Source organism: Neurospora tetrasperma, assembly GCF_000213175.1.
Source record: "Neurospora tetrasperma FGSC 2508 unplaced genomic scaffold NEUTE1scaffold_5, whole genome shotgun sequence".
NCBI lineage: Eukaryota > Fungi > Ascomycota > Sordariomycetes > Sordariales > Sordariaceae > Neurospora > Neurospora tetrasperma.
The window spans coordinates 3925539-3948946 of NW_009799103.1; the positions used below are offsets into that span (position 1 = coordinate 3925539).

The 23408-nt window shown below is 54.5% G+C and overlaps 6 protein-coding genes across 6 annotated transcripts; 2 read left to right on the top strand and 4 right to left on the bottom strand.

Annotated features, from left to right (window-relative positions):
• Positions 1–169: 169 nt before the first annotated feature.
• On the bottom strand, positions 170–1576 carry NEUTE1DRAFT_148377 (uncharacterized protein; the record flags this gene model as incomplete). Its single annotated transcript, XM_009855469.1, has 2 exons — positions 170–1403; positions 1487–1576. The coding sequence occupies 2 exons, from the start codon at positions 1574–1576 to the stop codon at positions 246–248; spliced, it is 1248 nt and encodes a 415-aa protein (XP_009853771.1).
• A 1045-nt stretch (positions 1577–2621) lies between these two features.
• Positions 2622–6583, top strand: NEUTE1DRAFT_86810 (uncharacterized protein; the record flags this gene model as incomplete). The annotated part of the gene is made up of 8 exons (XM_009855470.1): positions 2622–2932; positions 3039–3206; positions 3284–3616; positions 3695–3821; positions 3950–3991; positions 4054–4138; positions 4198–4243; positions 4296–6583. The coding sequence occupies 8 exons, from the start codon at positions 2839–2841 to the stop codon at positions 6305–6307; spliced, it is 2907 nt and encodes a 968-aa protein (XP_009853772.1).
• Positions 6584–7850: 1267 nt separating this feature from the next.
• On the bottom strand, positions 7851–9676 carry NEUTE1DRAFT_68134 (uncharacterized protein; the record flags this gene model as incomplete). Its single annotated transcript, XM_009855471.1, has 2 exons — positions 7851–9191; positions 9257–9676. 2 exons carry the CDS (start codon positions 9487–9489, stop codon positions 8009–8011), a joined length of 1416 nt encoding a protein of 471 aa, XP_009853773.1.
• Positions 9677–11516: 1840 nt separating this feature from the next.
• On the bottom strand, positions 11517–13400 carry NEUTE1DRAFT_68137 (uncharacterized protein; the record flags this gene model as incomplete). The annotated part of the gene is made up of 3 exons (XM_009855472.1): positions 11517–12068; positions 12168–13222; positions 13290–13400. 3 exons carry the CDS (start codon positions 13354–13356, stop codon positions 11613–11615), a joined length of 1578 nt encoding a protein of 525 aa, XP_009853774.1.
• A 1293-nt stretch (positions 13401–14693) lies between these two features.
• NEUTE1DRAFT_68140 (uncharacterized protein) lies at positions 14694–16109 on the top strand (the record flags this gene model as incomplete). Its single annotated transcript, XM_009855473.1, has 1 exon — positions 14694–16109. One exon carries the CDS (start codon positions 14837–14839, stop codon positions 15899–15901), a length of 1065 nt encoding a protein of 354 aa, XP_009853775.1.
• NEUTE1DRAFT_86821 (uncharacterized protein) lies at positions 16096–22577 on the bottom strand (the record flags this gene model as incomplete). The annotated part of the gene is made up of 3 exons (XM_009855474.1): positions 16096–19629; positions 19682–19912; positions 20021–22577. The coding sequence occupies 3 exons, from the start codon at positions 22575–22577 to the stop codon at positions 16292–16294; spliced, it is 6126 nt and encodes a 2041-aa protein (XP_009853776.1).
• Between the last annotated feature and the right edge of the window lie 831 nt (positions 22578–23408).

Consider the following 23408-nt stretch of genomic DNA (forward strand, 5'->3'; position numbering starts at 1 on the left):
TGAAATGGGAGATGGGGGCCTCGGGGTAAAAGTGAACAGGGAGTGAAGTTAGTGATACCCACTGATGATGACGTTTCTTGAAGTAGACCGACGTCGGATGAAGTCCCGAATATCAAATTGGAGATTTGTGCGCACGAAACCAACGCCAAGACCAAAAGGAGTTCGTGTCATCAATAAAACCATTAAGGCAAAAACCGACGATAAACTAATTACTCTTTCATGGGTATCATTAACCAATTCTACCTCTAAGCCTTCTCCTGTCCCAACTCCGCCTCCAATCCCTTCTTCGTAGCCTCCAGCACCGTCCTGATCGCCGGATCCAAGCTCTCGATCTCCAGGATCTTGCTGGCCCAATCCACAATCTTTCCAGCAAGCGCCTTCTTGTCCTCCGTCTGCTCCGCATACGCCTTGCGCAGCCTGGCCAGCGACTCGCGCAAAGCCTTGGGGAACTCCGGCGTGTTGATATCCACGCCAATAAGCGGTTGCCTGATAAAGCAGCTCGCAGTGCACGCCGACTTGAAGAACGACTCCTCCATAGCGGAGAGCACATGCTGGGTAATCTTGGATTGGCAAGAGACGTGGCCAAAGGTGGCAAACATGTCGAAGAAGGCTTCGCATGCCGCAGCGGCGTAGAACGGCTGCTTCTTGGCAATGTCGAAGATGGCCATTGGGATGGCGCCCGACAGAGCGGGTGATTGCTCGAGCTTGCGGGTAGCTTCGGCGTCGAAGACGGGCTTTTTCTTCTTCTCGCCGGCATCCGGATCGGGCAAGATGAGTTCGTCACCGTCGACTTCGTCATCCTCGTCTGAGTCGTCCAGCGCAATATGGTCGCCCTCGATTTCAGTACCCTCGGTAGCCTTGATGGCCTCGAGCGGGTTGACTCCCCTCCGCACTCCCTTGCCACTCTTCTTGGCCTCTATCCTCGCCAACCACTCCATCTCGCATCTTGCATACTCCACCCACAGACTAACCTCCCCAGTACAGAACCTGCACCCTCTGAGGAAATAGGCCCTCGCTCTCTCCATATCGCCGTGCACCGCCGCATTGCGTCCTGCCATTGTCCACAGCACTGCGCTCCTCGGGTGCATACGGATAGCCTTGGTGATGACCCGGCGCCATCGCTTTGTGGCCTTGATCTCGGCGGCAAAGTCGAGATAGGCGATCCAGAGCGGGATGCACCCGGGGTGTTTCATGACGGCGCGCTCGAAGATGCCAAAGACGCGGGCCTCGGAGGGACGGGGGTTGGAACCACGGATTTTGAGACGCTTGCAGCGCTTGGCCCGGAGGCGGTCCATGGAGCGCTCCCATTGGACGTACGAGAGGAAGTCGGAGGGCTTGGTGCCTGGGGAGAGGACGAGATGCTCGAAGTCGGAGCGTTTGGTGACGAGAGAGCGGATTTCATCCTGTAGACATAGTAAGGGGGTTGTTAGAGGTGGCGTCAAAGATGAAAGGTAGAGAGTAGGGTGAGATGAATGGATAGACCAACCTTATTGAAGATTTCCTTTTCCTCAAACTCGCGGAGCTGGGGAGCTGCCCGTTCGAGATAGAAGCGTGCCTTTTCCGCGACGCTGCCCATAGTGTCGGATTAACTGTGACCGATCGTTGGATGGTGATGTGGTAGTGGTAATCGCAGCAGAGTGCTGTCGTGGTAGTTGAGGTGCTCGAGACGGAGGCTGTCTGTTCCCGATGTGGATGTGGCTGTCGATGTTATCTCGGTCGGCAAGTATCACCAAACAAAACAAATGGACGGGAGTTGGTTGTACTTTGCAGTTGTCTGCAGTTGCACAGGCCGGGTGGGACAGAAACTTTTTAGTGGAGACCTCGCTGCCCTGCGGACAAGGATGGTTCTATCCGTCGATTCGTTGCATTGCTGCAGGTTCAGGTTCAGGTTGTTCACCGTGCGTTCACCGAAACCGGTGGTCTGTGCTCACTTGTGCTAAGGCTCCCTTCTTCTTTTGTTGACCGTGACTCGGACGACGTGAGCGGCCTGTTGGATGGAATTTCTTGGAGAAGATGGAGAGGGAGGTTGGGGTTTGTCTCCGGCTTGGCACTCCAGATCTTCCATTTTTTTTCACGATGCACCACCTATTTCCTCCGGGAGGGGCGGGCGGGCTGGGCGGCCACGATCACCACTGACGTGCAGTGCCTCCCGTTGGGGCCTCTACCTCTAACACCCGGGCCGCCTCGCACACCCGCGGAGTGTTGAAGTGGTCCGAGTACCCTGTCTGGGAATACTAGTGGTCTTGGCGGTACTTACCTACCCTGGCCCTGTTAACCGGGCATGGAAGTGACATTGGAAGATCCCGCCCATGGACTGACTTATAAGCGGCACTAACAACCCAATTCGCCAATCGACGCTCGTCAATAGTCCCGTAATCGCCGGGCTGTTAGTGCTGCAATGATTCAGTTAGGTGACAGGGACCTGAATCACGATCCTGCGCTTTGGCTTCCCTTTGGTGAGCTTTTCTTTTCAGACTGAGGCATGCCGCCGGTGTTTGTCATCGGACTACATGCCGAGCTTCCCATCCGTCGGGTGTCTCGAGTCTTGTTCTTTTTTTTTCTCTCAAGCTTCATCGGTTTTCTCTCTTTTATTCCTTCTTTTCTTCCCTTTCTGGCCTCACCCTCTTCGTGGCCCGTCATTGTGTTTACTCGACTGGCGATCAGAGGCCCTGACATGTTGTCCACCAAATCCCACTAACTCCGGATCCGACGACCCCTCCACCATTGCCAATCTTTCCTGGAGAATCCAGCCAAAACTGGACGCTGCGCGACAAGTTGAAAGCTCCAGGTCCGCGATATCTCCGCCGCGAACACAACAACAACTGCCAGTCTGCCACCATGGCGTCGTCCAGGTACAAGGACAAGGATGCCGGCGTCGTGCTCTCCTTCAACGGCCAATGGATCAGCTGGACACACACTGTCGTTGCCTATGGTATGTCAATATTTACTTGCCCGCACTGCATAGAGGCTATTCCCAGCAACCCCGGCATGTCATCATACATACCTACCTGTGCTAACACCTCCCAATGCGACACCAGCTGCCTTCCTTAGCGCCCTCATCATCGGATGCGCCCTCCACTACCACAAGATCGTGAAGAACGAGTGGTATGGCTACCCCGACGAGTGGTTTCCCTCAGTCTCTGCCACCATTGGCGATCGATATCCCGAACGATCCATATTCATGATCTTTATCGCCATCACTTCCGGTACGCTCAACAATACAATACAAACCCCCCAACCCACCACAAAATGCGCCTTGCGCCGCCATACTAATATCCGGCAGGTCCGAGATTCGCCCTTGTTGGACTTTGGTACCTCTTGACTGCCAAGCCCGGCCGTGTTCTCCCCAAGGCAATTGCCATCTCCGGTGTCATCCGAACTCTTACATGCGGCGGCTGGACCTACATCACCTCGACCGACGACCATGACTGGCATGATATCCTCATGATCTTGTACATCGTCTTTACAATCCCTTGGACTACCGGATGCATCGCGCTGAGCCCTCCGAACGCAAAGGCGATCAAGTACAGAAAGTGGATTGCCGGTAGCTTCTTTGGCACCTTGGTTCCCTTGGTCTACTTCTTTATCCAGCACAAGGTCCACCGCGTGGCCGGAGGTAGGTTCCCAGTCCTGGAGACACTCTTGCGCCAAACGGAATACAATGTGCTAACCTTTGCGCCAATGCGCCGCACAGCTTACACCGTTTACGCTTTCTTCGAATGGGCCCTCATTCTCTTCGATGTTGCCTTTGATGCGGTAACTGCTTTGGACTTTGACACGTTCGAGGTGGTTGTCAAGGATGTCAAGGGCGCGAGCAAGGGGTACGTCCAATGGCTCCCACGATAAGCCTCTGTTCTTCTATTTTGCGCGCTTCTGTACATACACAGCCCTGTGTGCGATGCCCAGATCAAAAAGACAAGCCAGATTCTAAAACAGACTTTTTGTATAGTGCCAACGCCTCGTCCGTTCCTGCTGCCGTTCTGGAGAAGGAGTAAGCAAGCCATTGTCCCTTTCCGCTCCTCCCGTTCGTCCACTAACCAAACTGTTACACAGGAAGGAGAAGGCCACTGCTGGCGTATACTCTGCAGGGTTCAACCTGGGCCCTGCTCTCGACATTGCCGCTGATGTTTACCATGGCGTACGTACAACACTATACACCACAAGCCCTTGGAGGAGTTCTGTCTGACATGGTCGTAGTTCGTCTTCTGGTCCACCCTGACCAGCTTGGGTCTTGTCATCTGGTGTAAGTCAATGTCTGAATCTCCTCACCCAGCCAAGCGTACTGATTTCTGTAGATTTCCCTCTCTGGCACATGGGTATATCTGGCTACGAAGCCTTCGTCATGGCCACCATTTCTCCCGTCCTTCTCGGCATTCGGCCTTTGCGCTCCCTCGTTGTCAACCACCAGCGCCTCTTCCATGTCCTCTCGCTCGCTGGTTTGTTGGCCTACAAGGTCCACGACCCCGTCTACCGCCTCTTCACTGTCGGTTTCGGTGTCTTTATGGGCTGCCTTGCTTGGGCTGCTACTTGGTCTTCGGACTCTGTGCATCCTTCTAGGCTCGAGAGCCGCGTCATTGCTTGGCTCGCCGGTCTTCTCATGTCCTCCATTGCCAAGTTCGCCTGGTACACCAACAATCCAATCTGGCCCGTCATGCACGCCGAGAACGGTGGGTGGAACGGGACTGGTCTTGTTCTTGCCATCTTGGCTGTGCTCAGGTTCACTCGCAAGGCTCCCCTTAACAGCTGGGGCGTCAGCGAGCAGAAGAATGGCTCTTCCCTCCTTTCCGCCCTTGGTATTGGTGGTCTCTTCTTCGCTATCCACTCCCTGCTCTCGGATACCAGCACCATGATTCTCTGGGTTTGGGGTGGCTTCCCTGTCCGTGGCCCTGTCTCCAACGTCCATGCCTACTACACTATTGCTGCCATGACCGGCGGTCTTCTCATCGGTGTCTTCAGGCCTGGCATGGTTACCAATTGGACCGCATACGGTGTTGCCTGCGTTGGTGCTGCCATGCTCACCTTGTATGAGCAGTGGTTCGGCTACTATGGCGCCTTGATCCTGACCACCTACCTCATGGCCATCGCCGTGCCCATGATCAGCAAGGCTGCCAAGAAGAACCCAGCTGTCACTTTTGGTGTCGGCTTCCTGTTCTACAACCTCCTTGTCCTCTTCCACGTTTGGGTGGTAGCCTACGCTTTCGTCCCTGGTGGCCCTTACGTCCGCGAACACACCGATTGGATCATGCTCACCACTATGCTCACCATCGGCGCCGGTGTCTTTGACCTTGTTTCGGGACAAGCCAGCCACAAGTACGCTGCTTCCACTGACCGTCGCAGCTCTTCCCTCGGCCACCGCAAGTACCACGTTGGCATCCTCGGCCTCCTCAACATTCTTTTCCTCGTCGCCAACTTCCTCCGCTTCCCCTCGTATGACTACAAGCCCTACCACGCCGAAGACCGCCTCTTCACGGCCGGCATTTGGACTATCCACTTTTCGCTCGACAACGACATGTGGTCTTCTGAGTACCGCATGCGCGACCTCATCAAGGAGTTGGAGGTTGATGTCATCGGCCTTTTGGAATCTGATCTCCAGCGAATCATCATGGGCAATCGCGACACTACCCAGTTCCTCGCCGAGGACCTTGGTATGTACGTTGACTACGGTCCGGGTCCCAACAAGCACACGTGGGGTGCCGCTTTGCTCTCCAAGTTCCCGATTCTCAACTCCACCCACCATTTGCTTCCCTCTCCAGTGGGTGAACTCGCTCCCGCAATTCACGCCACGCTCGATGTCTACGGCTCCCTAGTGGACGTCTTTGTCTTCCACTCCGGCCAAGAAGAAGACCCCGAGGACCGCCGTCTCCAATCCGAATACCTCGCCAAACTCATGGGCTCCATTCCGGCCGACCGGCCCGCCGTTCTGCTTTCTTATCTTGTTACCAAGCCCCTGGAAGGAAATTACAACACGTACGTCTCCGACATTTCGGGCATGCACGATGTCGACTACACGGATTGGGACAGGTGGTGCGAGTATATTCTTTACAAGAATCTTCTCCGCACTGGTTACGCCCGCGTGAGCAGGTCAACCATCACAGACACGGAGTTGCAGGTTGCCAAGTTTATCGTGCCCAAAGACGATGCGGATAAGGGGAGGATATTGGCGGCGAGCAAGGAACAGAGGGATAGGAGGGTGGAAGAACAGCAGGTGCCGGATGGGTGGAGATTCCCGGCGCTGTTTAGGGGCGAGGGAGTCAGGGGACATCATTATCATGTCTTTGATGAGCCTAGGTACTATTTTTATTTCTAGGGAGGGATAGGAAATGGATCCGCAGAGAGTGAGAGGAGGCAAACAAGGGGAGAGATAAGACATCGGCAGGAAGGAGTTTACTTGGGTTTATCTTGTCAGACAGGCCGGACGTTTGTGAGGCGACTGGGGAATGATTTGACGGGTTAATGATAGATGAAAACTCAGAAGCTGTTAGGGGATGCTGTAGTACCTAGGTAATTGTATTTTATGGGTTTACGGGTCATGAATCTAGGATTTGGCATTTCCGCGGTCGTTGGTGTGCCGCCGAGGTCAACTTAGAGTCCAGGAACTACTACATTTCCGAGCAGTACTCGTTTCAAGAAGTAGTCGGCCTTGAACTACTGCTGCTTGGTAAAAAGGTCAGTTTACAAAACAGTTTCTCAAGTTGCCATACCTCTAGGCACCTCTAAGCACCTAACGTTGTAACATTGCACTTGCACATGGCTGGTGAGACTGACCTACCATGTCATGCTTTAGATCGTCAAGGACTATTTATCCTACCTTGGCCCACCTATGATTGAGACGATACATACAACACATCGGCAACAACCACATGGACATGTGTCGATTCTACGGTTTTGAGGATCCGGGGTACTTCAAGGTCGCGGCAGCTTTTCAACGGATTATCGAGGTATCTGTTGGCTCTAGCATCACTACAGTCTGCATCCGCGCAAACCCTTCGTCAGCTGACGGACGCTTGAACCGGGTTGGTATCATGGCAGGCCCTAGTGATGTTGCGGCACGAACTTTCCAACGACTAGTCGCACCTCACACGCCCCTCGCCACAGATTGAAGCGTCGCCACAATGAGAAAGGAATATGGGAGCTTGCTAGGTCATGTTTGGTAGAACGGAGGGGATCCGGAGGCGAGATAAGTGAGTGCTGTTCATGTCTCTAGCGACTTCTTGGACAGATGCTTAAGATATAGTTGGACATCATGCTTAACGAGCAAGAAAAGGTATACTGTATGGTTCGTAACAACGAGTTCTTCAGGGTCTTTGTTTGTGAGGTCTTACTTTCTCTTCATAAAAGCTGTCTCTATCCAGTCGACCAGTGCTATAAATCCAACTTCCCCTTTACTAGGTAGGTACCTTCCATTCATGCTCTTTTTACACCTCAATGATACCGATGGTGTAGGCTAGCGGAAAACGTCAGATTTGTCAATCTATGTAGAGGTAGTTCCAACTGCCATCAACATTGTCAAAGTTTGATCTTGTATAGGTATATGTACTCGTACCGTTACGGTAGGTTGATAGGTATTGTACGAAAACGAGCAAGCATGGACAGGGAAGGATTAATTTCGGTACTGAGATGCATAGTGCAAGGAATAGGCCATGGAAGATGATCTTTTGGGGAACTGCAAGCGCACCAGCGTGGTAGGATATTCCCCTGCCAACCTGAAGTTTTCTTGTTCAGGTTCATGACACTGTGTTGGCAAGAATCAGTTGATGATTCAGCTCTGAGGGTATTGTCAAGAGTCATGACGTGCAAGAACAATCATTATCCCTTTCAACACAAAATAAGTAGCAAGGGGTAGAAGTATGCATAATAGTCATAATATTCATTGATCATCAGGGCGTCTATCCAAACATAACCCATTTTCTCTTGGGCCGGACCCCATTCATCTTCTCCAAGGGTATATTCAACTCTTTTTAACACAACTTCAAACCCCACTCGAGGGTTATCCTCACCAGCCTCGCCATTACAGGCCCTTCTCGCCGACTGTCTGCCCTTCCATCCCCACGGCTTCCTCCTCGTCCACGACCGACTTGGAAACAACACCATCCTCCCTGTCCCTCACACCGATCTCCGCCGTAGTAAAGGCATCACAGGTATCCCTGTACCACGGCCAAAAGTTGACGGCAAGCGCATACGTCCACGCCACAGCAAAGAAGGCTAGGGGAACAACCATACTCATGGCCGTATCATGCATATCCGCCACGGCGCCCATCAGCGGGGGGACCACAGCGCCACCAAAGACACCGGCGACAAGGAAGCCTGAGCCGCGCTTTGTGTGCCTACCGAGCCCGCGCATACCAAGCGCCATGATGGTGGGGAAGCAGATGGACTCGAAGAAGAGGGTGACGTAAAGCATGGACATGCCCGTGTTTTCTCTCTGGGTGATGGTAGGGGCGACGAAGATGATGCATGCAGTGAGGAAGAGAAGGAAAACCTTGCGCGGGCGGACGAAGTGCATGATGGCTGCGCCGGCGAAGCGGCCAACGGCGAATGTCCCCTGAGCACCAGCCAGGAACTGAGCTCCCAAGGCGGAATCGGTGTTCTTGCGGGTTTCCGTCACGTAGTTGATGAAGTAACCGGCAATGGCAATCTGCGCGCCCGTGTAGCAGAATTGGGAAAACGAGGCGTGGAAGAGGCGGTATTGTTTCCTGAATGGCTGGTCGGCATCGCCAGCATGGGTTTCAGCAGCCTGGTGCTGCATATCTGCGTCGGTGATCTCGGGCAGTTCGATGAGGAAGAAGACGACGGCAAGGATGTAGACAAAGACGGCGATGGCCAAGTACACCCACTGCACGTTTTGGAGGGCGAGGTTATCGTCGAAACCGAAGAAGACGTACGATCCGAGCACGGGGGCTACAACGGTACCAATACCGTTGAAAGCTTGGGCAAAGTTGATGCGGATTTCCGAGTACTTGGGCGGGCCGCATACAGTGATGTACGGGTTGGCGGCCGTCTCGAGAGAGCCCAGACCGTTGCCGATGATAAAGATGCAAACACAGAAGCCGGCGAAGGACTTGGCCTTGATGCACGGGATCGCGAGAAGGGCGCCGAGGCCATAGAGGAAGAGACCCCAGATAAAGACGGCACGGTAGCTGAAGCGGCGAAGAATGTAGGCGGCATGGCCAAGGGAAGCGAGGGGGTAGGCACTGGGGAGAAGAAAAAGTGGTTAGCGGAGGTGGTGGTAGGAGTGGGGCGGAGAGGAGAGACATACCCAAAGTAAGCGGCTTGAAGACCAGCAGATCTCGCCTTTGTAATGTGGAGTGTCTCCTGGAAGTGCTTGTTCAGGGTGTCGAGCAGGCCATAGCTGAAGCCCCAGAGGAAGAAGAGGATGGTGACAAGGCAGAGAGGAAGGAGGGATTCTCGGAGGGAGAGCTCGGCTGCCTTTGTGACCTTGTCATCGCGCACTCGCAAGGAGCGCCTCTTCCACCACTCTCTCGAGAACATGGTGTCGAGTGTCGCGGAGTGTCTTGTTGACTGGACTGTATTGTCCGTGTACGGGTGGGTGGGACAAGAATGAATGGAGAGCGAAGTTCCAAAATCACCGACAGGGCATGGGACTGAGGTTGTTGGGCCTGGGGGACAAAGTATCGGAGGAAGGATGCTGTGCCAGTCAACAACGAGGGCGTCGTGGCAACATAAATATACAAGACGGATCCAGACTCTGTTGAGTTGCACCTGTTCAGCGATGCTGTATCTCTCCAGCCGGTTAAACGATCAACCGGGATAAAATCAGGGCAGCCTACCTAGCACGAGCTGGGCTGCGTGGTCTAGTCTAGCTAGTTCCATTGCAACCATTGTTCCGTGATGAGGAGGGTCCCGTCAGGCTGGGGACATGTTGTCTATCAACGGTGTCTAGCCAAATGGGTAGGCCATGTCCCGAGCTATCGAAAGGTTCCCCATGGGACTTGTCGTCATGCCGCCTGCATTCTAGACTGATTCTAGCCCGACCTAACTGAAGAGGCTCAAGGTCAGCTGGGTTGTCTCGCGCTTGTCTCGTTGTCTGGGGATTTCGGGTCCCATTCTGGAGCCAGTTGTGTCTGCGGGCGTCGATAGACCTCCAACATCGGGCCGATTCTGCATCTTTGTCCGGGGTCGTCCGGGGTTTTGTCCGTCGATGTTCTGGTTCTTCTCTGCCGGGGCCCCCTGGCACCCCCACAACACGGGGTAGGAGGCGGGGGAAAGGGGCATCGATCACCAGTAGGCAAGTGGAGTGATGGTGGTTGGTTGAGTTTTGTTCGTGTTCGTTCGACGGACTACGAGGTGGTACTGTCCACCACGCATCTGGGGGGTCTGGGGCGATTTGTTGCTGACCGCTTGAGAATGTGCTGTTCGTGACAAATAACCTCAGCAACAGTTCCAGGACCGGGAAAACGTCGGCTATGTACAGTGTAGAGGTAGGTACTAGAGGTCGGTTGGGGGAGGGGGGGGTTCACTTTCCATGCTGCTTGAGCCAACAAGTCCTGGCAGTGGTGTGAGAACTGAACTCATGGAACGCTGAGAAGCCCAAGGGGGGTCTGTGGGGGAGAGTCTCCATCGACCCCATCTTTCACTGCGGGGAAGGAGGTGTCAGTGGTGGTACTCCCCCATGGGGAACGAATGGGGAAGGCATGTTTAGCAGGGTTAGCGCTGACGCCCGATGAACGCCGATTGGCTTACGGTTCAGCACGGGCCCCACGTCACCCCGAAGTTTGCCCGTTTCGTCCCCGCCATGCCAACTCCGCATTTGACATGCTGCCTTGGTACGGCTCCAGTCGTTTAAGCATTCGTTAAGCTCACCGAGTAGAGGTACTGTAGTCGTCGGTTAGCTCGGTTACTTAGAGGTAAATTATGTAGGAGCATGCATTTGGCCAAACCAGCCATGTGGGGTCATCCTTCCGTTTGGGGTTCACTCACAGCCAAGTGGAAGCTCCTGCCTGGAAAAGGACTCGGAACCTTCCACTTCCAACGAGGACAGTCGGTTGGCTTGGCTCTAAGCGAGGGATTCCACCCCGTGCATCTTCAACAAATTGTTGAGAGGGAAGGCTCAGGGCAAGGTACAAGGCAACCTCCCTTATCTCTTTCATCCCGCTCCATCAGCTCATGCTAAGGTAGGTAACCACTAGGTGATTCCGGGAAGCCATCATTATCTCCCATCATGCTTGACCCGAACCTCAAATTAATATATCAAATCCCGAATATGTTCTTCACGCCGAACAAATGTTAGGTCTGCCTACCAGGAAGTAAAGGCATCACTCGCTCCTCCAGTTTCTGTTTTGGTGATTCAGAGACATCCACGGAAATTGTACACAATTACAGTAAGCATTAAAGTGGGTCTATCTGTCTAACCATTCAGGTTTCGAAGGAAAGAGGAAAGGGCAACGTATTGGGTGGGTAGACCACAGGAAAGAACTAAAGAGAGGGGGCATGGGGCACATCCTGCTAGGGAACATGGGGTGTAGAAAAGCGAACCCAACCGTGGTATCATCCATTACCAAACAGAAAAAAAAAAAGAAGAAAAAAAAAAAAAAGAAGAGAAAGAAGCCAAACCCACATGGAGGACAAAAATCACCAGTTCAGTGACAGGACTCCTACTCCTTCTGTCCGTTGGATGCCTGTCCCCGTCTCTCCACCTCCGACATCTGTCCAGCCATTCGTCCAAATTGCCACTCTGGCAGCGTGATGCCCGTCTGCTCATTGATGGTTGTCATCAACGGCGGCAGCATCTGGTAGATATTCCTCATGGTCGCCATGCTGCTCTGCTGCTCGCCAGCACCACCCGAAGAGCCCGCCTCGGCGCCCGTGTTCCAGACGCTGATCTTGGGCTGCAATCCCCTGATAGCCTCAGCATTCGCCTTGGCCAGCTCGACATACGTGCCCTTCTCGATCATCATGTACTGCAGCAGGCCCTGAGGACCACCAAACGCGTGGCTCATCTTGGCGTACGCCTCCGCCATGGCGCTCATACCTTCTGCCGCCCTCAGCTTCTGCTGGAGCTCCGCATCCGCCAGCTTGATGGCCGCGTACGCCTGCGCGTCGGCACCGACCTTGGTCTCATACACGTCCGCCTCGGTATGCTGCTTGGCCTTTTCAAAGTTGGCCTTGGCTTCCGCCTCGATCTGGTACACATTGACGTCCACGCCGACCTTGGTCTTGTAGGCGGTCGCCTCGGTCGCCTGCTTGTCCTTCTCAAAGTTGGCCCGCGCCTCCTTCTCAATCTCGTACGCTTTGGCGTCAGCCGCTTGCTGCTTGGCTTCACGCGCGATGCTCGCCTTGACCACGTCCGTGGCACGGAGACGCTCCATCTCGGCCGCGGCGCGCTTGATCTGCACCTCGCGCTTGAGATCCTCATCCTCCGCCTCGGTCTTGCGCGCGGCTTGGATCCCCGCAATTTGCACGTCCCGGTCGAGCTCGACTTTGCGTGTCTTGAGGACGGCCTCGGCTGTCGCCTTCTCAATGTCCCGCTCCGTCTTTTGGACCTGCGTCTCGGCTTGGATCTTGGCCAGCTCGCGGTCCTGTTCTCCCTGGATCTTGGCAACCTCCCGCGCTTCTTCACCCTTGCGCTTCTGCGTGCCCACGTTACCGCGCAGCTGGGCCTCGGCGACGTCAATCCGGGCTTGGTTAGTTGCACCTTCGTGCGCTTTTTGGGACAGCGAGGCAAAGTAGGTCGATCCCGGAGCGTCCTTGAGCTCCTTGACGTTGGCGTTGTAAATCTTGAGGCCAAATTGGTCTAGTTCGGATTGGATGTTGCGGAAGATGCGTCGCTTGAACACTTCACGCTCCGAGAAGATCTCTTCCATGGTCATGGCCGAGACAAGCACACGGACTTCACCTTCGATGATGCCCTTGACGATGCCCTCGAGAAAGTCATGGTTGTTGGGACCCTTGTCGCGGCCCGAATCGGCCAGGAGCATGGCGAACTTCATAAGGGCATCGCCTCGGTCTTCGCGGCGAACTGCCGAGTCGGAGACGGCCGTGGCAACGTCATCTTCGTTGCTGGGCTTTCCGGGCTCATCATGGAACATGCGGATGTTGGCACCTCGCTGGTTGACATCGGGACCGACGGTGAAGACGACGGGAAGGAGAAATTGCAGCTTTTCTTTGGTCATGGCCTGGAGGCTCATGGCGTAGTCGTGGGGTTGCACGCTGAAGCGCATGCAGCGCTGGAAGGGCCAAACCCATGCCGCCTTTGTGATTTTGACTAGTGGTACGTGTTAGACGTTGACGTCGACGGCATTGTAGGTAGGAGAGGTCAAGACGAAACTCACGGGTCTTGACACCCATGCCAGTGATGGCAAGGTATTCATCGGGAGCGGCAATCTTGTAGGAGGCCATCTTGTCTGATTGGGCAGATATGCTCGATACTTTGGCTGGGTACGGGTTATCTAGGTGTAGAAAGGGTGATGTAGTACAGAGACGAGGAGGAGTTTCTATCTTTTTATACACCTATATGTATGCGGAAGGGCATCGACCACATGCAGTTCGTTGCTGCTACAGGTCTGATGCAAGTGCTCCCCGCCTCAGGTGGCTCAATGATGGCCATGCGGTGCCTCTACTTGTTCGGTAGCTGATCGGGTATAGGCCGGTGACCGACCGCCAGACTGATTTGTCTACAGGGTTTCCCCATTCCGTTCACAAAGGCGAACAAAAGTTGTTGGTGTTTGCGGTATTGCACTGCCCTTTTCGCGTGGTAGGGTAGCAGAGTTCCGTTCGGACAAAGCGCCGGAAAATGGTCTGCTCAGAAAGCATGCCTACAAGGGCTGGGTTGTAATTGGTAGAGGCTCAGCCCTTGGCACTCGGCATGACTGGAACTGCAACATGGAACATTTGTCTCTTGCAGGTTTCCGCGCTTACCCTCCCAAGCGTCTGCACCTATTTGGGACTTTCGGTACCCGGCTCAGTGGATGTCATCAAAATATAACTCGAAATCCGACGGTTTCCCGCAATGGTTTCCCGAACAGAACAACGTCCTACATACATTTCAGCTCTTCACCGAGACCACCGATTCGAACATTGAGTTGCATTCAATGACCATTCCTTCTACTAACCATCTCGTCGGTAACAATTGCGGACACCAACGCGATCTGAATCATGTTCTGGCGGATGTGCTGAGGAAATTACCGCTAGAGGTGACTGAAGCACACCAGCCACTACGATTTTCCGCCCAACATCAGACTGCCTGCCCTGGGCACTTTCCAAGGCACCGATATCCACCTCTATGAACCAACGCCGACTTTGAAGCCGTCTTTTATCTCCTTTACGCCTGTTTATCTTGGCGTAAGGGTTCTGATCCCGGCCCAGTGACTACTTCAAGGGCGGGCGCAGCCGCTGGCGACCCAGGGGGGGAAAACACTAAAAAGAACCTTACTGGGGTTAGCGTCTGCCCAGATTGTGGCTGTGTCTCGCTTATAAGTTGTAACGTCGCAGGTACGACAATTCACTACTACATACTTCAACACTAAAACCACAAACAGCTCCAGGGGTAAGATCACAAGTTGATTCCCCATCAACAAGAAGTTTTCTAGGCTGAACTTGGAAAGTCGGGCATCAGACCATACGATACTACTAATCACGAGCGAGGAGCAACGTCCGTGACATCGCCATCGCCCCTCCCTGTGTTCTCCTTCTCCGGTTCCCAACCACCAACATCCAGCTGATCCGGGTTGCCGGCACTGAACCGGTTGGAGTTCGAATGACTATTAGTGTGTCAGTCTAGGTAACCTTCAGTAGGTATTGTCCATTGCATCGGTCTAAAACGCTCTTCGACTCTGCCTCTTCATCAGCCAGAAACGAGATACACATTGATCCCATCAACATGTCCAAGTCACCGCATGTTTCCCCCGACGTTAGGTCGTCCCTACCAGACCTCCTCCCTCCACCCTCCTACACCGAAGCCATCACGTCCCCCTCCGGCCCCTCTGGCCCCTCCCGATACGACACATCCTCCGTTCCGACTCCCACCCGAACAGGCGAATCCCCCCTAACCACTCACCTTCGCACCCTTCCTTCGCGCCTCCGCTCCGCTCAACACTCGCACTCGACGGCCCAGTCCTCTCGCGACGCTTTTCTCGTAGCACAATGCGTACCGTATATCGAGTGGTTTATCGAAGACGTTGTAAACATGCCCAAGACGCCCAAGGTGGCCGAATTGGTGCTGGTGCCGACGGAGGGGTTACCCGGGGTGGAGTCTTCAGAAGAAGCGACCTCTACGGGGAGAGAGCTGGCTAGGAAGAGGGCGGAGAGGGATGATAAGGGGTGGGAGTTGGTCGGGGCGAAGGAGCGAAGGGAGGAGGGGGAGGTGGTGAAGGTTGTTTGTGTGTCTGCGGCTCCTGACCAGGGAGGGCAAGTGACGGACGAAAAGGGGAGGACGGTGGACCGGAAGCGCGCGGGGGAGGATTCAGGCTCAGGTTCGGCACCGGCCCGGCCGGGTGATTACACCTTCGGAGAGTGGGGCAGATTCGAGACCGAGGCATCATCCTCCTCTTCTCGCTCTCAGTTCGGACCCGAGGAAGCATGGAACTGGTTTGCTACCCCCACTCTCGCCCGCCGAATCGCCTCGCTGCTACGTCCCGAACCGACTCTTGCCCGCAAAACCATCCAAGCAGCCGTCGAGTCACCCAAATCTCCAACCTCCCCTTCCTCCAAGAAGTCTGGTTTCGGTAGTTTCTTCCGCAGAACCTCCAAGTCTGAGCCGCAGACACCGACACCGACGGAGCGGCTCATAACACCTGTTAGGGACGGTGCAATGCTAGAGCAAGATAGGATTACTATGACGGTTAGGGCGGAGGAAGTCACGTTTAGGAGGGAGAACGAGTTTGGGTTATGGGAGAGTGTAGGGGGCTGGGGTGTTGTTGTTTCCATCAAAGTGGGAAGGCTGTAAATTGGGCCCTGTCAACCTCCAAGTTCATGGCCAATCTAGATGGCTGCCTGGTAATGTGGATGGAACAGGGCTATTTTGCGAACATAAATTGGGAATGATGAGTAGTTGCAACAGATGTGTACACAAGGACATCAGTTACAATGTGTAAAAGTTAAAGAGGTAGTAACATTTTGTCGGTACGGAGACCTTGCAAGATTCGTAGAGGTAGCCACACTTAGCTGCAATACAAAGTACCATACCTGTGTGAACTCATCATCAATGTTCTACTGCCGTGGATGTTAATCTCAGGCTTGGCCTACCTCTGTGATAATTCCTCCGACTTAGTTCGTCGTCGTGAGCGCCGTGAATCCGTAACTCATCTCTCATGACCATGTGCATTACTCATCAACATCAGACCTTCCCGTCCCGGCCGACAAACCAAGCCCTTCCCTTCAAATCCTCAACGACGCTGTCCCTGATCCACCAATTATCCCCTGACGCTACTGCGGATCCATGGCGGGATCCTTCACGCAGCTCATCCCAGTTTGGCACACAATGCTCCTTCTCCTCCTCGACAGATACCTTCTTTCCCTTGCCCTTCATACTCCTGGTCGTAGGCCCCTGCCCTGCGTGTCCTGCGCGGGCTTTACTCTTCCCTTTTGCAGTTGTCCTGCCCGCTGTCGTAACGTCGGCCGCCGCCGGTGTTTCGGGCAATGTACCCAATGCAGATAAAGCAGCCGAAACAGGCGACTGAACAGCCAAGGATTGCCGCCTTTCCATCCATTCGAACAACAATCGGAGACCTAGGAGTTTCTCTCGGCTCGGCATGCCACCTCCGGTCAGATCATTTTCAAGCACAAGACGTGCATCCACGAAAGTCGTGGCGCCTTCACCTTCGCCTACGCCTCCGCCAGAGCCAAGCCGGTCCATCACGACCGCTCTTTCAGCATGGGTCAGCTTTGCCAACTCTCCAAGCTCGTTGCCCATGCTGTGGCTAATAGCATTGGCAGCATCGCCACTCGTGCCAAGTAAGTCACTACCCTCAGCACCAGCACTAAGTTCAAAAACCCACTCAAACGGATCCTTCAGCTGCCCATCTTCTGCAACCGGACCCATCCCTCGCCCCAAAGCACGCAAGGTAGCAGGAAATGGTGCTTCGAGCGCTGGTCTCCTCCGCAAAGACAAAGTTTGGTTCTCCTTCAACTGCTCCACCAGGCTTGGGTCCGTTTCAAAGTCGATGGTCAGGTTCCAGTAGCCCTGCTGCCCAGCATCCGTCGTGACGCGTAGGACATCGTCCAGGGGTGGCAGCAAGCAAGGAGTTTGGCGGCGGATGACAACACCGTCCGATGAGGATTCAAAGGGTGAGTCAATGGCAGAGTTGGCCGCGGCGGCGCGGGCTGATGGACTGTTGCGTCTCAGAAAGATGAGAACGGGCACGTTCAGACTCTGCCCAGTGGCCCCATCCTTGGCGACAAGGCAGCGCGGGTCCGTGGCCAGCACCCAAAAATGTCGGAAGGCTTGCAAATGAGCTCTGTTATCCTGAACAGTTGCGGGGAAGATGGGATAGAAAGCTACAATCAGCGACGCGACGGCAAGGTCACTGTTGCTAAAGGTAGCGGTGCCGTAACCGAGGAACAAGGCTCCGATAGCCATATGACAAGCCATATGACTTCCGTACGTCGTTTCCTTGTCATCTCTCCCATGTAGCGCTCGAAGTCGGCGGAGAATCACCAGATCGCCGGTGCCCGCCATCACCGTTGCGCAGGAAAGGGCTACAATGTCCATGCACATGCGCGCATTTGAGCGAGCAAGCTCCGCGTCAAAATTGCTCCTGGGCATGGAGACGAGGCGCATAAATTCATCCAGGTAATGCACAAGCAGGTCGCGGACTTGGATATTCCCGGACCCGGCGAAACGCAGGCCCAAAGCAAAACAGAGACCGGCAAGGATGGAAAAGAAGGGGAGATCCTTGCTTTGTAGACAGATAGTAGACGTCAGGCGGTAGCGGGGTTGGTACTCCCTTGGTAACCCTTCTTTGATCCAGGCGAAGGATGGTGTGATGCCCTTCCAAAGGATTATATGCTTGGCCATTGTGCGGAGAAGTAGGATGTCAGGGCGGACATAGTCAAACTGCACCACGGTGTCAGGGACGTCGATCTTGCGTGCCACGATATGATCCTCCGATTTCATGAAAATCAAGGCAGCAGCAACGACGGCGGCGGCAGCGGAGCGGTCGAGGACATGCACAAGTTCGACGCGCTTGGTGGCCGTGGCGATGGTGAGCAGCTTCTCCGTGAGACGCATGTCGCGCAGGCCTTTGAGATCATTGCCTTTGCCGAGGTTGATGAACCCCAAAGCGAAACCGGCGGCGAGGCGGTAAGATTCGTCACGCAGAGGGTCTTCCTCCTCGCCGTCTTCTACATGCTCGATTTCCGACATCATGATTTCGCTCATGCGCCGGTGTTGGCTCTTGCAGTAAAGCAGACCGATGCCCATAATGCCGGTCGTCTGGGTGTGCTTGGAGAGGTTTAGTTCCGCAGCACCGCGGGGAAGCATGCGAGTGACGTGGACAGACAGCAGTCTGGTGATGAGAGAGTCCATGGTCCCGATGTACGAGGCGGCGAGACCGAGGAGAAGGCCGATCGAAGTCATGGTGTGCTTGGGGGTAAGGTACTTAAACGCCACCCACTTGGCCACTGACTTGAGATGACCATTCAGACCGAGGGCGAGCAGGAAGCCTGCATGTCGGTTGCTGAGGTCCTGGCCGGGCTTGTTGTAAAGGATCCAAGAGGTGTCGATGCCTTTGGCTTGTGGCGATATCGCAAGCCCACCGGCAACGCCTTGATGGAAGAAAGCCCAGTTAATCTTTTCTTCAGTGAACTGACTCTTGTCAACACTGACGGTGTTGTTGGTAGGCCGGATGATGCATGCAAGATTGAAACCACTGATGTGATATTTTTGCGTGAGGAGCGGGTACCGCAAAGAATAGTACAGCAAACCACGTCCAGGTGGGATGGCAAGCGTGCTGGTGGCAACAGTGGTAACCAGCTCCTTTTGCTTCTCCAGGTACTCTGACTCAGACCACTCTGGCTTAGGATCAAGCCGCAGAACGCGTGACTTGCCCGAGGATAAGAGATTTTGGGCCTCATTGAGTCTCCGGTCCTCCCTGAACAGGGTACGAACAACCAGTTGCCTTTCCGAGGCATCAGTGTCCTCACCATGTTCTTGCAAGTCATCCAAATGCTGACACAGCATACGAAAATCCCATTTCGCCGTGTGTGAAGGTGGTTGAAGTTCTGACCCAATCGTCTTTGACACCTTGATTTGCTTGAGAATGGTGCTGACATCGGTGCGGTTGACCAGCTTGAGCAGCTCAGTGGGCCAAGACAAAGGTGGGTTTGGCTGACAGATGAAAATGAAGTCTTGTAAGGGAGTCAAAATGGCTTCTGGTAACGTCTCGAGGACTTGGGGAGTGAAACCGGCGGCATGCATGGCTGCCACTGCTTCGAAACGATCCTTGGCTGACTTGAGGAGCTCAAAGAGCTTCCGGAACATAAAGGTGCGTGGGGTCAGGTCACGCCAGGCCCTCTCCCTCGGACTGCGTCCACGAACGTCCGACGTGGCAGTAGCATAGACTTGGGGAAGCGTGAGGAAGTCGGGACCACCATCGGTTGTGAAATGCTGCCGAATCCAGGTCATGACACAAGGATTGAAAACGGGTGGAGGTATGGCCAATCGGGCAAGAGGAGCTGCGAAACCGGTCAGTCAAATGAACCTGGTGCCGTGAACCCATGAACATACCTGAATCATCGGTGTCGAGATCTGCCTGAAGACCGAGGCTGTAGAGCTCCTCGTACTGCAGCCATCCAAGCCATCTCGCAAGCTGCCAGAGCAGCGCCCTGAGATCACTGTGGCCTGGCGAGACTTCTTCAGGAGACAAGACACTCAATGTCTGCTCTTCCATGAGGAGGTGAAGCGCAAGCATCATACTCCAGGCTGCCTTATTGCGACTATCGCGATCTCTCTCGACGGCTGTTGGAAGGTAGCCATTAACACCAAACGCTGCCATGCCTTCGGCAGATGCGATGTAACCTTTTGCAAGCTCGATATGACGCGCCATGAAGCTTGGTGGCTGCGTACCTTGGCTGGATGGGATAGTGTCGAGAAGGCTGTCCTCCAACAACCACTGCCAGCCCCTGTTTTGCATCCACGGGGCATTGGCAGATGCCACCGGGGTCGCGTACAGCTCCATGGCCTCCCAGTTACTCTTCGGTTCAAGAACGCGGACACCACAACCCAATCTGGCCAACGATGTTTCGTCCGTGTGCCCGAGGGCCATGAAGCTCGCCAGTAATAATACAACCAGAGAAGACCATTCTCGGTCGTTGGTGGTACTATTCGCTTCCTGTTGGTTCAGAACTCTAAGCCACTGTGTGGTATGCCACCAACCGGCCAGCAGTCGATCTGCATGTGAAGGAGGAAGAACACTTCGGCAAGCGTCCAAGGCCTTGCGAACCTGGGATGAGGATGGGTGAAGCTTGAGACGAATGCGATGAAATGCGCCGTTCTTGTCCATTAAATCGACGACTCCACGGGGAGAGCTGTGGCACAATGCATCGATGCGGATCTGGGAGAGGCGAACTCCCTCTGATTTGTTTACCACCGACGGCGTATTTGTTCTATGAGTCCCCGAGTAGCTCAGGTTGTTGACATCGTCAAGAAGAAGGAGAGTCGCGTCAACAGTGGTGAGCTGGCTCCATGGGGATTGCAGACTTAGCTCCCTGCCACCAGCCTTGTCTTCGGAGAGAATGAGTATGGTCTGCTCGTTTCCATCCGAGATCTTGCACGAGTCGATGACGTTTTGCGCCCGTCGAAGTTCACTAAAAACCATGGGAGCTTTGGAGGAGAGTCCTGACGTGGCTGGCTCGACAGTGGACCCTGGGACGGGATGCGGAACATGCAGAGTCAGGAGCTGCAACCTCTTGTCGACGACGTCCTGGATTCCAAGAAGAATCTGGACACGACCCTGCTCGTCAGTGGCAGTAGGGGGGCCGACGAGAATGAACACTTTGGACTGCGTCTTAGCCGGTTTGTCGGCAAGAGAGTAGCGGACGTTGGCGTTGTCCATGGGAAAGCTGTGAATTTTTCTGAAGAGCATTTCGTGGGTTAGCCCTTCGAACTCATGATCATCCAAGCCCATATTGTGGAAGCCCTCAAAGTCACCACCAGCACGGAGCTCCTCAAGCAAAGAGTCGACAGGCGCCTCGGCTAGGCTGTTGAGACCATGGTTGAAGGAAGTGCCCAGATGTAAACCGCCGTAGGCACCGCTCATGCGTGTCCGTTGACTGCCTAGTGAATCTCCCCTTCTACCTCCATGCACCGCATGTAGTGTTTGCTCGGAGAAACTCGCCCTCTCCTGGGATGCGGACAAGTCAGCTCTGGCCAACAGAGAGCTTACGCGACGAGACTGTCTGCGGGCATCGTCATCAGTTCTCTGGGGGTCTAGAGAATTCAAAACACCCTCGAGCGCCCGACCCTTGTCCTTTTCTTTTTCCCGCTCATCGATCCTGACACTTTTGCGAGGCTTCTTGCCGGGCAGAGGAGCACCGAAGCTATCTCTAATGGAGGGATGGACCGGGGTGCTGGCACCGCTGGGCATGCCGGGAGCCATGGAGCTGCGCCTGCGAGTCGACTTGGCGGGTTTCTTCTTCCTTTTGCCAATGAAGGGATCTTCGTTTTCCAGAAAGGTCAAGCGCCAGACGCTGTACATGCTGTTTTCTCTGTTAACGGTAACAGCAATGCAAGTCTCACTTTGCGAGGCAGAGGCATAGCCAGGTATTTCGATTGCTTCGACATGGACAATCTCTTCGGCTGGACTGAGAAAGTTGGAGGCGAGAGAGACTCCTTGACGTCTCTTGTTTGTCTTTTTGTTTTCCGGGTGGGTGACTATCAAACCGATCTCGAGCAAGGGGTCCGTCAAACACACAAGCCGAGGCCAAGGACTGTCGGGGGTCTCCATGGGTGGTTGCCACATGTTTTCCAAAGTGTTGCTCAGCTTCAAAGGGAGCGCCTTGGGTCGTCCCAGGCCTTCGATGGAGAATTCGGCGCCGGTTTGGCTGAAGATGGACGAGGGCTGTGACGAGACGAAGGAGTTCGGCGGAACCTTGGGCAGTCGCAAGGTAACGGGCAGGGTATTGTTTGCTCGCTGTTTCCGTTGGATGATGACGCCAACGGGAGCGGCGCAGGCCGACTCGACCTCGAAGGGCATGTGGACGACATGGCTGGTTCCGGAGAGGAAGTAGATGTGGGCTTGGGTCTTGAGGAAGACGACGAGGGCTCGGGCGAGAGGTGGTTTCGCGTCATGCTTTTCGGTCGTGGGTTTCTCGGGCTGCGAAGGGGCAGCGCTGACAATGGGGTGGGAGTCTGTCGAGGTAGGGAAATATGTGAGGAGAGCCTGGGTGACTTTCTCGTTCTCGATGTCGAACCTGAAGCTCTTTCGAAAGATGCCGCCGCGAGACCAGATGACGCAGGTATCGGTGGTCAACAGCTCGTCTTCACACTCGGCGTGAGCCTGTCGGTCGACGAATATCTCCCAAGAGTAGGACGAGGAGGGAGGGTTCGGAGGGAGGAAGCCTTCATCGATGGCATATCGCAGTCCGATGGGCTGGTGAACTCCCAAAGAAGTGGCCGCCGCCATGATGTCGTCAAATCACTTGGTCGTTTGCTGGGGAGTAAAAAGAGTCAAGCCATTTTCCAGATTGGCGCATAGTGTGTCCAGCCTGAAGCTGAGTGGTCGGGTCTTGGTCGAAGCTGGCGCATTCGGTCTTTCTGTCTTTTTTGTTTTGTTTGGGAAGGAAAAGTCAACACAAGGTGGGATGGATGGATGGATGGGAAGCTCTTGTCAACCTATCGCATTGCATTGCATTGCGCTCAGCACAGCAGCGTCAACATGGACTAGTACACTACAGTACTGTACCGGAAATCGCGTCTGATAGCGCTGTGAGACGCGACGGATTCAGTTGCCCTCTCCACTTGTGTCCCGCACTGGACGTAGCTGGGGCAGCTCAGATCCCTCTCCACAGAAGTGCCCTGGCTCTGGATACATGGTCTGTGCTCCCTGTACACTCTCATTGTCGGGTACCTACCTAGAGGTAAGGTAAATTGCTACTATGCTGAAGGTACCCAATGTGGATTTTCCAAGTGACGGCCACGCTAAACGCATGTGCCAGATGTTGAGCCTTTGGTCACGAGGCTGATCTTATCCCGCTGCCTAGGTAGGTAGGTAGACACATGGGAAGGGATGCGTATTGTTTTTTCTCTGATTGAAAAGCATGAATACTACGGATTTCTTCATGATGTACTCGCAACTTCAAACGAGTTTCCGGTTTACCATATCTGACCTGCTTGTCGCCATTTCGCGTTAGGCCTTTCTCTCCTTGAGCGAGCCTCTAACATAAGCGTTTACCACTTTCGCCCTGTGGACCTGTCCTTACTGACGTAGCGGTCCTCCACTCCCCCTCCATCCGTT